This window comes from Lepus europaeus, chromosome 9 (genome assembly GCF_033115175.1).
Source record: "Lepus europaeus isolate LE1 chromosome 9, mLepTim1.pri, whole genome shotgun sequence".
NCBI classification, from domain to species: Eukaryota; Metazoa; Chordata; class Mammalia; order Lagomorpha; family Leporidae; genus Lepus; species Lepus europaeus.
Window position 1 is genome coordinate 25,411,778 of NC_084835.1, and position 15,246 is coordinate 25,427,023.

A 15,246-nucleotide genomic window follows, 5' to 3' on the forward strand; every position below is an offset into this window, starting at 1 on the left:
TTCAATCTTTTTTATTTAGCTCTATCAGTTTTAGAAAATACATACAGTCATGTAATCACCACCACAATCAAGATTTTTTTTTTAATTTCTAAGAAGTTCTATTTTGCTGTCCTTTTGTAGTCAAACCCTTCCCCTGTGCTTAGCCAATTCAACCACTGATCTAGTCTCCATCATTCCAGAGTGCCTTTTACAGAATACCATGTAGTTTCAACCAAGCAGAACGTAACCTTTGAGATTGTTCTTTCACTTAGCATAATACTTTGAGAGTTTTGTCCATGTTTTGGCATATATCAGTTTTTCTATTGCTGAGTAGTCTTTAGTTTGTTCAGAAATCATTTGGAAGACATTTAGATTATTTCTACTTTTGATGGTTGTGAATAAAGCTACTAAAATCATTTATTTATGGGTTTTTATATTAATGTAAACTTTTATTTTTCTTGGGTGAATACCTAAGAATAAGATTAATGGATCTTGTGATAAATTATATTTAGCTGTGTAAGCTAAAAACCAAAGGCTACAAAACTTTTTCCAAAATGGCTACTCCACTTGGAAGTTCCAGCAGCAGTATGTGAGAATTCCATTTACTCCATATATGGACAAATATTTACTGTTTTCTGTTTATCTATTCTAATAGGTAAGTTGTTGTATATCATTGAGTTTTTAAGTTCCAATTCCCTAATGACACTGAGCATCTTCTTGTGTGCTTATTTACCTTACTGACATTTCTTTGGTAAAACAATTATTCAAAACTGTTTTCATATTCAGTTGGGTTGTTTATTTCTTGATATTGTTAAGTTTTTGAAGGATTCTTTGTATCTTTTGTTTATAAGCCCTTTGTTGAATAAATGATTTATAAATATTTTCTCCAAGTCTTTAGCTTTTCTTTCTATTTAGTAAATAGCATCTTTTACAAAACAAAATTTACAGGCTTTTATGAAGTTCATTACATCACTGTTTTTCTTTTATGGATTATGCTTTTAGGGTCAAATCTAAGAACTCTTTTCCTAACCTGTGGCCACAAAAACTGTTTTCCTATGTTTTCTTCTAGGAGATTTATAGTTTCACATTTTAAATTTAGATCTATATTGAGTTAATTTTTGTATAAGGTATGAAGTATTTGTTTTTGCATAGATAGACGTAGTTGTTCCAGCACCTTTTGTTGAAAAGACTATCCTTTTCTCCCTGATTTTTCTTTGTACCATCAAAAACAATCAATTGACCATCAAAGAATCTAAAGCTTCAGTAAGACATGAGTAGTAAGCTTTACTGATCTGTTGCACAAGATGGTGGCTTAGTTAATAATGTGTATTTCAAACCTGCTGAAAGATAAGATTTTAAATGTTCTCACAAAAAAATTAGTAGGTGAGGCAATATGTTAAATTATCTTGATTCAGTCATTCCTCAATGTATACATATATCAAAACATCAAGCACAGTGTACTCCATAAAATGAGACTGCATCAAAAATTCATAAAAAGTAGTATTAAAAATAGGTTAATTTTGGTGAAAAAATTAAAATCTTTGCATGTTAAGGGTCTTCAGATAGTTCATGATAATACCTATTACAAATAAACAATGCATGGAGTTAAAATTTTTTGCACCTAAACAACTGAAGTGTGGGTCAGCTTGAGTCTACTAAACCAGGAGCTGGGCTGAATTCTGTTACAAACACTGCATGAAGAAGTTTCACTGTGTGGAAGACTAAGTTGGGGCTCACATTTCAAGACTCAGATCATGAATTGTGTTCACCACTAAGACTGTCATGAATAGCTAACTAATATCCAGTAAAATCCCTTTGTTAGAAAAAATACTAGTGTTGCCTCCCTTTGCCATCAAATACATTAAAAGTATTTGATCTTTTAATCACCCCAGTTTCCACTTTCCACCCCCCTGTCAATTCAGGCTAGCATATAATCAACACCCGTATTTGTTGAAACTGTTCTCTTGAAGGTGATTCAAAACCTTCTAAACAGCAGAATCCAATGACATTTTGGTCTTGAATATGATTGTTCTTTCTACTGCTTTGTCTCTGTTAACTACCTCCCTGATGCTTACTGCCTACTAAAAATACTTTTTCTAATTATAAAAACAATATTTAGTGTGGGAAATTAAAAATTCAAATAAGCTATAATAAAAAGTTTAACCCATAATACTATTATTATTAACTGGAAGGGGTAGTTTTTGTCTTCATTTGGCTTTTTTCCAGTACATACACTTTGTTTAATTTAAAAAAAATTGTTGAAGGTGTTGGTTTTTTCATCCCCTTTTTTGGGTTACAACTTATCATGACTACTTCTTTTTTTAAAAAAAATTATTTATTTACTTGAAAGAGTTACACAGAGAGAGAAGGAAAGGCACAGAGAGAGGTCTTCCATCCACTGGTTCACTCCCCAGATGGCCGCAAACAGCTGGAGCTGCATTGATCTGAAGCCAGGAGCCAGGAGCTTCTTCCAGACTTCCCATGCAGGTGCAGGGACCCAAGGACTTGGGCCATTTTCTACTGCTTTCCCAGGCCATAGCAGAGAGCTAGATTAGAAGTGAAGCAGCAGCCGGCGCCATGGCTCACTTGGCTAATCCTCTGCCTGCGGCACCAGCACACCAGGTTCTAGTCCTGGTCGGGGCGCCGGATTCTGTCCTGGTTGCTCCTCTTCCAGTCCAGCTCTCTGCTGTGGCCCGGGAAGGCAGTGGAGGATGCCCCAAGTGCTTGGGCCCTGCACCCCATGGGAGACCAGGATAAGCACCTGGCTCCTGCCATCGGATCATCACGGTGCGCCGGCCGCAGCGCGCCTACCGCGGCGGCCATTGGAGGGTGAACCAACAGCAAAAGGAAGACCTTTCTCTCTGTCTCTCTCTCACTGTCCACTCTGCCTGTCAAAACAAACAAACAAACAAAAAAAAGTAAAGCAGCAGGGACTTGAACTGGAAGGCATATGGGATGCTGGCACCGCAGATGGCAGCTTTACAAGCTACACCACAGCACCGACTCCTTGACTACTACTTCACGTCAGTTAATCCTCCTCTATAGTACGCTGCTGGTTCAGAGACTACATGGTATTCCCTTATATGGCTTGGCTCCTAGTTTTAAAAATTGGGTTTGTTGGGGCCAGCACTGTGGCACAGCGGGTAAAGCCTCCACCTGCAGTGTTGGCAACCCAAAACTAGCAGGAGAAAAGAAATAATTAAAATTAGAGAAGAAATAAACAAAGCTGAAGCAAAAAATAAAAAATCAGCAAAACGAAAAGCTGGTTTTTTGAAGGAACACTATATTGACACATCATTGGCCCAACTAACCAAAAAAATGGAGAGAGAAGATCCAAATCAATAAATTAGAGATGAAAAAGGAAGTGTAACAACAAACAACACAGAAATAAAAAGAATCATCAGAAACTACTACGAAGAGCCATATGCCAACAAACTGGGAAACCCAGAATTGGATGGATTCTTGGACACATACAACCTGCCTAAATTGAGCTATGAAGAAATAGAAAACCTAAACAGACCCATTACTAAGATGGAAATTGAATCAGTAATAAAGATCCTCCCAACAAAGAAAAGCCCAGGGACCAGATGGTTTGACTGCTGAATTCTACCAGACATTTAAAGAACTAACTACAGTTCTCAAGTTATTCAAAACAATTGAAAGGGAGGGAATCCTCCAAATTCTTTCTATGAAGCCAGCATCACCTTAATTCCCAAACCTAGAAAAGGCATAACAGAGAAAGAGAAATACAGACCAGTTTCCCTGATGAACATAGATGCAAAAATCCTTAACAAAATTCTGGCCAGTCGAATCCAACAACACATCAGAAAGATCATTCATCCGAACCAAGTGAGATTTATCCCTGGTATGTAGGAATGTTTCAACATATGCAAATCAATCAATGTGATGCATCACATTAATAAACTGAAGAACAAAAACCATACAATTATCTCAATAGATGCAGAGAAAGCATTTGATAAAATATAACACCCTTTCATGAAGAAAACTAATTAAATTGGGTTTAGAAGGAACATTCCTCAACACAATTAAGGCAGTTTATGACAAACCCATGGCCAGCATCCTATTGAATAGGGAAAAGTTGGAAGCATTTCCACTGAGATTTGGAACCAGACAAGGATGCCCACTCACCATTGCTATCCAGTATAGTCCTGGAAGTTTTAGCCAGATCCATTAGGCAAGAAAAAGAAATCAAAGGGATTCAAATTGAGAAAGGGGAAGTCAAACTATCCCTATTTGCAGATAACATAATTCTGTGTATATAGGGGATGCAAAAGACTCCACCAAGAAACTATTGGAACTCATAGAAGAGTTGGTAAAGTGGCAGTATTAAGTCAGTACACAAAAATTAACCACCTTTGTATACACAGACAGTGCTGTGGCTGAGAAAGAACTTCCAAAATCAATCCCATTCACAATAACTACAAAAGCAAATTAAATACTTTGGAATAAATTTAACCAACAATGTCAAACATCTCTGCAATGAGAATTACAAAACATTAAAGAAAGAAATAGAAGAAGATACCAAAAAAAAAAAGGAAAAATCTTCCATGTTCATGGATTGGAAGAATCAATATGTCCATTGACATGTAAAGCAATTTACAGATGCAATGTGATACCAGTCAAGATACCAAGGACATTTTCAGATCTAGAAAAAATGATGCTGAAATTCATATGGAGGCACAGGAGATTTTGAATAGCTAAAGCAATCTTACACAACAAAAACAAAGCTATAGGCATCACAATACCAGATTTCAAGACATACTACAGGGCAGTTATAATCAAAACAGCCTATACTGGTACAAAAACAGATGGATAGACGAATAGAAACACCAGAAACCAATCCAAACATCTACAACCAACTTATATTTGATCAAGGAGCTAAAACCAATCCATGGAATAAGGACAGTTTCTTCAACAAATGGTGCTGGGGAAACTGGATTTCCACCTGCAGAAGTATTAAGCAGGACCCCTACCTTACATCTTACACAAAAATCCACTCAACATGGATTAAAGATCTAAATCTATGATGTGACACCATCAAATTATTAGAGAATATTGGGAAAACCCTGCAAGACATTGGCACAGGCAAAGAGTTCCTAGAAAAAAACTCCAGAGGCACAGACAATCAAAGCCAAAATTAACAAATGGGATTACATAAATTGAGAAGTTTCTGTACTGCGAAAGAAACAGAAAAGTGAAGAGGCAACTAACAGAATGGGAGAAATTATTTGCAAACTATGCAGCTGATAAAGGATTAATAACCAGAATCTACAAAGAGATCAAGAAATTCAACAACAACAAAACAAACAACCCAGTTAATCAGAGGGCAAAGGGCTTAAAGAGACATTTTTCAAAAGAGGAAATCATGGCCAACAGACACATGAAAAAACGTTCACTATCACTAGCTGTCAGGGAACTGCAAATCAAAACCACAATGAGGTTTCATACAGAAATCAGCAAACAACAACCGTTGGCAAGGATGTGGGGAAAAAGGTACCCTAATCCACCGTTGCTGGGATGTAAACTGGTAAAACCACTATGGAAGACAGTTTGGAGATACCTCAGAAATATGAATATAGTCCTACCATATGACCCAGCCATCTCACTCCTGGGTATTTACCCAGGGGAAATGAAATCAGCAAATATAAGAGTTATCTACACATCCCTGTTTATTTCAGCTCAATTCACAATAGCTAAGATGTGGAATCAACCTAAATGTCCATCATCGGAAAACTGGATAAAGAAATTATGGGATATGTACTGGAATACTACACAGCAGTAAAAAAAGTAAAATAAAATTTGTTCGTTTGCAGCAAAATGGATGAATCTGGAAAACATCATACTTAATGAAATAAGCCAGTCCCAAAGGGATCAATACCATCTATTCTCCCTGACCTGTGATAACTAATAGAGCACCTAAAAGGAAACCTTTAGAAGTGAAATTAACACTTTGAGAAGCAATGACTTGAACAGCCCTTGTCTTGACTGTTGAGGAACAGTTTTGTTTTGTTTTCTTTTGCTTTTTTCCTTCTTAATACTATTGGTTGAACTCTTTACCTAACACAGAATTAATCATATGTGTATAAAGTCAATTGAAAGTAGATCCCAGGCTGGCACCTCAGCTCAATAGGCTAATCCTCCACCTGTGGCACCGGCACACCAGGTTCTAGTCCTGGTTGGGGTGCCGGATTCTGTCCTGGTTGCTCCTCTTCCAGTCCAGCTCTCTGCTGTGGCCCGGGAGTGCAGTGGAGGATGGCCCAAGTCCTTGGGCCCTGCACCCACATGGGAGACCAGAGAAGAACCTGGCTCCTGGCTTCGGATCAGCGCAGTGCACTGGCCGCAGCTGCCATTGGGGGGTGAGCCAACGGAGAAGCAAGACCTTTCTCTCTGTCTCTCTCTCTCACTGTCCACTCTGCCTGTCAAAAAAAAAAAAGAAAGAAAGAAAGAAAGTAGATCCCAGTAAAAAATAAGAGTAGGAATAAGAGAAGGAGTAGTAAGGTTGTAATTGTGACACTGTATAGTTCTGCATACATTCCTACGGACTTACTTCTAAGGGTACAGCTAAAAACTTGCCATGGGACTCCAAATCTCATTAAGCTGGGTGGTAATAATGCCATTTTAAGTGTTAAAGTGATCACATTAAGTGTTAAATTGATCATATAGATAGGATTAAGTGTTAATGGGATCATATAAATAAGATCAAGTGTCTGGTAATAACAATAGTTAGAATTAAAAAGGAGAGAATGATCCAACATGGGAAGTAGTTCACACAGCAGACTCATAGAACAACAACCACTCTAACAGTGCTCTGACCTTTGAATCAGCCCTTAAGGCATTCTCGTCTGGCTCAAAAGCCCATGAGAGCATTTCAGGCATGGAAAGCCAAGACACTGTGGCAGTATCCTACATGAAGGATCTCTAGTGAGATCCCAGTGGAAAGAAGGGGCCATTAAAGAAAGATACACTTTTCTCTGAAGGGAGGAGAGAACTTCCACTTTGCTTATAGCCTTGTCTAAATACTGACGGAGAATGTGGTCCCAAAAGGCTTCCATAGCCTTCACAGCTCATGTCAAGAGTGTTGGTTGATCCACTGATATCATACATAAGAGTGTTAATTGTTAAATTAACAACAGAGGTCATTGTACACTTACTCCCCATGCAGGACCTCTATCCCCAAGGAGTTGTACTGAGTTAACTGTAAATCTTATTCTCAAACAGTTTTTTTTTTTAATTTTTGACAAACAGAGTGGACAGTGAGAGAGAGAGACAGAGAGAAAGGTCTTCCTTTGCCGTTGGTTCACCCTCCAATGGCCGCCGCCACCAGCGCGCTGTGGCCGGCACACCGCAGGCCACAAAGGCAGGAGCCAGGTGCTTCTCCTGGTCTCCCATGGGGTGCAGGGCCCAAGCACTTGGGCCATCCTCCACTGCACTCCCGGGCCACAGCAGAGAGCTGGCTTGGAAGAGGGGCAACTGGGACAGAATCCGGCGCCCCCACCGGGACTAGAACCTGGCGTGCCAGCGCCGCTAGGTGGAGGATTAGCCTGTTGAACCACAGCACTGGCCCTCAAACAGTTTTTTGTATTTTGTGTGTGTGTGTGTGTGTGTGCAGATTGTTGAAATCTTTACTTAGTGTAGCGTTGGTCTTCTGTGTATAAAATTAATTGAAAAGAGGCTGGCGCTGTGGCACAGCAGGTTAAGGCCCTGGCCTGAAACACCGGCATCCCATATGGGCACCGGTTCTAGTCCCGGCGGCTCCTCTTCCAGTCCAGCTCTCTGCTATGGCCTGGGAAAGCAGTAGAAGATAGCCCGAGTCCTTGGGCCCCTGCACCCGCGTGGGAGACCTGGAAGAAGCTCCTGGCTTCAGAGTGGCGCAGCTCCAGCCGTTGCAGCCATCTGGGGAGTGAACTAGTGGATGGAAGATCTCTCTTTCTCTCTCTCTCTACCTCTCTGTAACTCTTTCACTTCAAATAAAATAAAATAAAATAATTACTAAAGTTAATTGAAAGCGAATCTTAATGGAGAATGGGACCAGGAATGGGAGAGGGAGGAGGAAGTAGGATGGAAGTGGGGATGGAAGGGCAGGTATGGTGGGGAGAATCACTGTATTCCTCAAGTTGTACTTATGAAATTTGTATGCATTAAATAAAAGGTTTCTAAAAAAAAAGTTCTAATGAAGGGTTAAAACTTTTATCTCACATCATTTATAACTAATTTCTCATCTCAGAGGAAGGTTGGTGATGCCTATTAGATAAGTGACCAAACACTGCTTTGTGCCTTGCAGATCTGGAATAGAAACTGATGTTTTTCCTGATGATTTAAGTATCAATAATAAATGCAAGGAGGCCAATAATAGGGCAGTGGAAGGGATAGCAGCCTCAAGGGTGTCAGGTCCTGTGAACACAAGCAGCAGAAACTATTATCCTGAATTGAGGACCAGTCCCCCTATCAAACTTGCTTTTTGACTAGCTGGATTTAAGGTGAAGTTCTAACATGTGTGTTTTACACATACACGTTCTTTTGAATGGATATTTTTTAAGAAAAAAAAATGCTTGACAAAGGCCTGTTTTGGAGCCAAAATAATTTTCTCTCCAGAAAATCTTTACCTTGGGCCGCCGCTGTGGCACAGCAGGTTAACACCCTGACCTGAAGTGCCGGCATCCCAGATGGGCGCCAGTTCGAGACCCAGATGCTCCACTTCTGATCCAGCTCTCTGCTATGGCCTGGGAAAGCAGTAGAAGATGGCCCAAGTCCTTGGGCCCTTGCACCCACATGGGAGACCCAGAAGAAGCTCGTGGCTCCTGGCTTCAGATCGGTGCAGCTCCAGCCGTTGCGGCCAGTTGGGGAGTGAACCAGCAGATGGAAGCTCCCTACCCTCTCTCCCCTCCCCACCCCCGTGTGTAATTCTGACTTTCAAGTAAATTAATACATCTTTAAGAAAAAGAAAATCCTTGCCTTTTGTCCTTAGATTGAGAAAAGAGTACGTGAGACATTTAAATCCCCTATCTTTAAACCAAGAGAGTGAGATGCCTTCCTGACTGGGGGAGATGGCGTGGTCTCTTGGTGCTATAAATGAGATCCTGTCTTCCCTGGCACATTTTTGAAACAAGATCAAAATCAAGAAGCAGTTTTCCACCATCCTCACCTGTGATGGGAACTGGATTTCTGATTCTTCATCTGAGGTGAGCTCAGGTTGACAATATTTCTGCTTCCTTCTAGGTGGAGGCTGAGCTGATTGACAAGCTAGACAGCATGGTGTCGGAAGGGAAAGGTGACGAGAGCTACAGGGAGCTCTTCGGCCTGCTGTAAGCTGCTTCAGCCCCAGGCATCCCACATTTAGGGGTGGGAAGGTGGGTGAAGGGTGCCAACCAAGGATAGAAGTGAAGACTGCACTGAGCAGGCTTCAGAATTAGGATATCAAGAGAGATCCAGGTTATTGCTGGTGGTAGTAACACTTACCTCTGTCAACAAGAAAGCAAGCTCTCAGATGTAACCATAGTCATCTGAAAAAATGGAGACGAGTAATTAGTGAGCTCCTGGATTTGCTGACAGAGGATCATCTTGTGTCTTCATAGCAAGCACTGCATCCAGTCAGGCAAATAGCTGATGGGACACAATCAGTTTTGGGCCTAGAGCTAGGATTTCTGGGAGGGAAAACAAATCTTCCTTTGGAAGATTTTCCTGTATTTTCTCTGCTTGGTAAGATATTACAGCCAGCTTGAAAAACACTATAGGAAGCTCTTGAACAAGTCATCTCCTCTCCAGGATTGTTTCCCCTTGTGTGAACTGAGGTGATTGTGCTAAATGACATTGAGGTTCTCCCAACCCCACCATTCCGAGATTTCTTTCTTGAGCTTATGAACGTCAGGAGACCTTCCAGGACTTGCCATGGGGCTATGACCAGAGGAGGACTTCAAGGGAACTGTTGCCTCCCAAGCAGAGAGTGATGTTGCTGTTTTGTCTTCCTGAAAAAATCAAATCATAGACATTTACAACTCTGGAGTACCATCCCATCTCACTCATCATTTCTAGCTCTGAGAGTTTTTGTTTCTTTTAGTACCACTTTGAAAACAAAACAAACCTTTAATTCATTTTTTCTGTGTGTTTGCTTAGAACTTCAGTGTGTACAATATGTATTAACACTTCTTGTTTTATACTCACAAAACATCTGTGGGGTGGGCAGGGTGAAGATCATCCTCCTTCCCACTCTTGAGATGATGAAATTAGGCACAGGGAAGTGCTTGTGAGCCCTCAGTAATGTGACCAGTAAGAAGCAGCTTTGGAAGAAAGATCCAGATCTTCCAGTGTCAAGAGGGGAGAATCTCTCTGCTGTATCGTACCCATTTTGTTCCTTGATGAGTTATGAGATAAAATGTAAACTTATTGAAATTTAGATAATTACAATTTGTGAAAATGAATCTATTGTTCAATATATCTATTTTAGCTGAACATGCTTCTAATTGAAACAAGGCAGAGAAATCTCTCCCTTGACCACCAACAAATGACTTTACTACAAAAGAAGTTCAAAAATAACCCACAATTACTATTTATATGACCAAATATTATTCATAAACTCTTCTGATATCACTGAAAATTGAGAATCACTGATAACATGGAACAGTGTTTCCCAATTTGTGCTTTAGGAAGATGTTTGTAGGTATGCCTTAAAAAAGTGAAGGGTGGTTGTTCAGCCTAGGGGTTAAGATGGCCTCATCTCACATCATAGTACCAGAGTGTAGTTCCCAGCTCCAACTCCTGATTCCAGCTTCCTGCAGACCCTGGGAGGCAGCAGTGATGGCTAAAGTAACTGAAGAGTTCCTGGAACCTCATAAGAGATCTGTCTTGCCTTCATGGTTCCTGTAGGCCCTGTCCCAGGCCTTGCAGGCATTTGGGGATGAAAGTACCTTTTTTGTATGGTCTCTCTCTCTCCCTCTCCCTCTTCCCCAACCCCTCTCCCTCTCTCTCTCCCTCTTCCTCTCTCTCTCTCTCTCTCTCTTTCCCTCCCTCCCTCCCCCTCTCTCTCTTTCTCTCTCTCTTTCCCTCTGTGTGTATGTATCTATCTCTCTCCCCCTCCCTCCCTCACCTCTCGTTCCCTCCGCCTCTCAAATAAATGATTAAATAAAACTTTTTAAATTTTAAGTGGATTATGAACTAATTAGTTTAGAAAAGATTCAATTAAGCAAAATTGAACAAGCTTATTTTTTTGTAGGACTTCTCAAAGCCTTTAATGTGCAAGAGGGTATGAAAAATCTCCAAAAGGAAGGTTTCCCATGATGTGGGCTCAAAGAACATATAGCAGAGTTGTTCAGAATACAGTTTGAGAAATGCTTGTACAGTGGCTTTATCCACACTACATGAAGGCCAGGGTCAGTGGTCTTACCTGGTCTTGCCTTCTGTCTCTAACCGAATAAGTCACATGGGAAGCCTCTTTCCCAGAAGGCCTGGCCCAGGTGCTTGCTTGTGCATGGTGACAGTTGTTGTCATAGCAGTAGTATCAACAGCAGCCGTGCTGAGGGTTTGAGTCCCTAGTTCAGGGTACTCAGCTAGGCCTGTCTCTCTCCAGCTGACTCTCATGACCTTAAAGAGCAAGAAACAGTACAGAAAGTGTTCAGGAATAAGTTGTGTGGAGTGAGATTTGGATCTGGGCTCATTACTAGAACAAGCACAAAGAATTTAGTTCATTGTCCTCTATAAAAAACCTATAGCATAGCAGAGGGTCTCAGAAGCCTGGATTTTGAGAGAAGCCAGAAGCTCTCCAAAGGTCTCAGGAGCATCCCTTACAGTGGGGATGGCTAGGTACAGCTCCTGGATATAGTCACTCGCCCTCAGGCTGGAACCCTCAGGCTGGTGGGACTCCTTCTCTTGGTTTACATAAAAAGATTAGTTTGCATGTTTGTTGAGGATGGCTCTGGGTAGTGATAGGAGCAGTCAGCCATCTGGCAAAACCAGGCTTATCCCTCGGTGGGCTCTTACACAGCTGCATCTTCAGAACAGAATTCACAACATACACATAAGGAGTCTGAAGCTTTTAACTGCTTCCTCAACTCTGCCTCAGTGGCTTCCATAGCAACTTGTACAGGGAAATGGGAGATGTGTTTGTTGCTGTCAGTTCAGTAACCTCCTTGTCTTTGCTTTCTGCTGCATGGAGTAGAACCCAGCTGTTTGGGCCCTACCCCAGGTAAGACTGCAGTGTGGTAAGTCTGCTGTCTCCAGACCCATCACAGTCCCCAAGGGCTCTCAGACCTCACTGTTGTATCCAGGAAAGGCTTACAAATTATGGGGTTTTTTTTTCTCTTCCCCTCTTCCCATAGCCTCCTGGAGAAGGTTGAACAGGAAACATGGCGTGAAACTGGCATTTCCTTTGTGACCTCAGTCACCCGCCTCATGGAACGCCTTCTTGACTACAGGTATTTTCTCAGACACCTGCCTAACATCTTCATCTTCACTGGTCAGGATTCTCTTTCCAGCAAGGGCATTCCCCTGACTTTAACAGATCATGTGCCTTTCTTAAGGAAAACTGTTCTGTTGTTGGATATCCTCACTAGTCATTAAGATGACCAAGAACAAGAAAAGAGAGAGCCTTCTCCCAGGGTAGGCTAAGGCTTTCTAAGACTGCTCTACTCCCTGTCCTAAGATATGGGCACATGCATCCCTAGGAAGCATCCCAGGGACATTCAGCCATCTGGCTTTCCAGCCAGAAAAGTCAAGGCTCGGGAGAATGGGCATAGCAGTGCAGGAAGAGGAAAGCTATCTCCAGAGTACGGAAGGAAACTAGATGATATTTAGTGAATCTGCATGGAAGCTGAGCATGGAAATGTCACAGAAGTATAACCCAGGAGGACTTTCAGTTGGCTTTTCCAGGGATTGGTGTTTTCACTTTTCCATGCCTAATTCTTTCCTGAAGTCAGTTTATTTCTGTTCCCTGTTCCTGGCCATGAGCAGATTAGAGAAAAGCACCTGTGAGCACAGAGATCTTTATGTTATGTTTGTTCAATCTTCAGAGTCCATGTAGAATTAGAGATTTTTCACGAAAGCTTGTCTTCTCAGTCCTATGGCTTTTAAATTATTCTAAAAGTAACAATAAAACTCCCACTTAAGCCTAAATTATTCTTTCTGCCAAGAGTACATTTTGGAGGCCTAGAGAAAGGTACTGAAGAATGATAAATAAAACCCAGCTCCCAGCAATAGTTGTCTCCTCTGTGTTGTAAAGTGTACAGACACTAAGGAGGCACATTTTCTACCCATGCATCAGGAAATGAAGGCATTTGGGCCACTTCCAATCGCTGCTAAAGTAGAGTAGAAGGTGTTGGTGTACAGAAGACCCAGGTGTCCAGAGCACACTTCCTGAGCAGTATGCTTACACCTCAAACACGCCCCTTTCTCTTTTTTTTCTTTTCTTTTTTTTTTTTTTCATGTCAGATGGGTCATGTGAGGCGTCATAACAAGGTTTAGAGGGAGGCACATCTCACACAGCCGTGTGATCAACCCAATCATCATGCGTAGAACAAGCCCCTTTCTGTCATACAGCTGTGCTTGTGAAAGCTTTGGCTCATTCTTTCTGAGCCTTACAGTGTCAAAGCTGGATTTCTGGGGACCTCTTTTATAGCAGAGGACTCATTTGCATCAGGTCCTCAGCCTCCCCTGCACCTACCATCAAGGAGGCTTTACCAAGTCAGGAGCATAATTGGCTGGATGATGACAGTTTATCACATTTTTGCCTCACGTGACAGAAGAGAGCTAGCTCCTTGAATATGGGAGCTTATCCTTATCTTCCTGATCCCCTGTATATGAGCAAACCCCCTGGCAGGTGCAGGGGTTAACGATGATTGAGGAGATGGACTTGCTGAGAAAGCCATGCAGGAATAAAGGAAATCTTTTTCTTTATTCTAGTGCAGTTTAGTTCCATGAGAGCTGTTAAGAAATACTTGTTGAAAGTATAAATATACATGTATTGATTATAGAAATACTCAATAGATTGCATTCCACAGTATCACACTGAATATGAGACTAAATTTTAGATTAGCAAAAAATGACAATCAGAGGAGTACTTCTTCAACTTTTGTGTTAGTGTCTTTAATTTTTATGTGAATCCCAAACCTTCCATGTCAGATTTTAGAGACCTATGTCATTGTTATCAACTATTTGCTAGTAGGGTCAGAGTGAACAGTATGTCTTGGTTTTGTTTCAGGGAGAAGCAGGGAGAACTCATTTTGTCAGATGGCCATCAAGAGGCTCAGAGACTAGACTTAGGGTTTCTCATTCCTAGCTGTGCTGTTCCTCACTGGGTCCTGTCCCTGTCCCTGAAACAAAACCAGGACACTGTCCACCCTGACCCTACTAGTCCTCGAACAGACCTGCAGCTTTCCCCCACAGCTGCTAACATACAGAAGCACAAGAAACTAGATCTTTGGGGCTGGCGCCATGGCTCACTTTGTTAATCCTCCACCTGCGGCGCCGGCATCCCATATGAGCACCAGGTTCTAGTCCCAGTTGCTCCTCTTCCAGTCCAGCTCTCTGCTGTTTCCCAAGAAGGCAGTGGAGAATGGCCCAAGTGCTTGGGCCCCTGCACCCGCAAAGGTGACTAGGAGGAAGCACCTGGCTCCTGGCTTTGGATCGGTGCAGCGCCAGCCATAGCGGCCATTTGGGGGATGAACCAACAGAAGGAAGACCTTTCTCTCTCTCTCTCTCTCTCTCTCTCTCTCTCACTCTCTCACTCTCTCACTCTCTCACTGTCTAACTCTTATCTGTCAAACAAACAAACAAAAAAAGAAACTAGATCTTCTCCAAAACAGTATGGAGTCCCATGGAAGGAGACACAGTGAAAAGACTGGACTCTGACTGGCTGTGTGGATAGGACACTTCGTATGAGATTCACCAGTCTGGTTCTCTTTCTCCTTCATCTCATTGTGCTGGGCCTTTGGTTCTTCCCAGAGGAGCTTGGCTTAGGCTAGCCTCCTCTCCCTTGGTAAGGATCCAGGCTCAGTATACCTATTGTCCTGTTTCTCACAGGCCAGCCATGATCCCCTCCAATACCCAGACCCTACTAGGGACAAATAAGCCCAGCCCTGGATGAAGCTGTAGGTGAATAAGAAAGAACTAGACCTGCTACTTCCACTGAGAGATGGTTCCAAAGACTAGTGTACAGGAAGGAGCCTACAGGGAGAAATGCCACTTGAATGGTGAGCATGTCAGCTATGCCATCATTGCTGTGGTCATAGGATCCTGTATCTAGATTCCTGGAGCAGAGAG

General features: G+C 41.9%; 1 protein-coding gene and 1 pseudogene across 1 annotated transcript in view; one reads left to right on the forward strand and one right to left on the reverse strand.

Moving 5' to 3' along the window:
* DOCK3 (dedicator of cytokinesis 3) overlaps positions 1–15,246 on the forward strand; it is a 455,873-nt gene that overhangs the window by 404,406 nt on the left and 36,221 nt on the right. The window contains exons 33-35 of the mRNA XM_062199955.1: positions 9,217–9,302; positions 12,149–12,175; positions 12,309–12,404. Coding sequence (XP_062055939.1) covers positions 9,217–9,302; positions 12,149–12,175; positions 12,309–12,404 — 209 coding nt within the window. The remainder of the gene's footprint in view (positions 1–9,216; positions 9,303–12,148; positions 12,176–12,308; positions 12,405–15,246) is intronic.
* LOC133767387 (small nucleolar RNA U13) lies at positions 13,411–13,511 on the reverse strand (annotated as a pseudogene).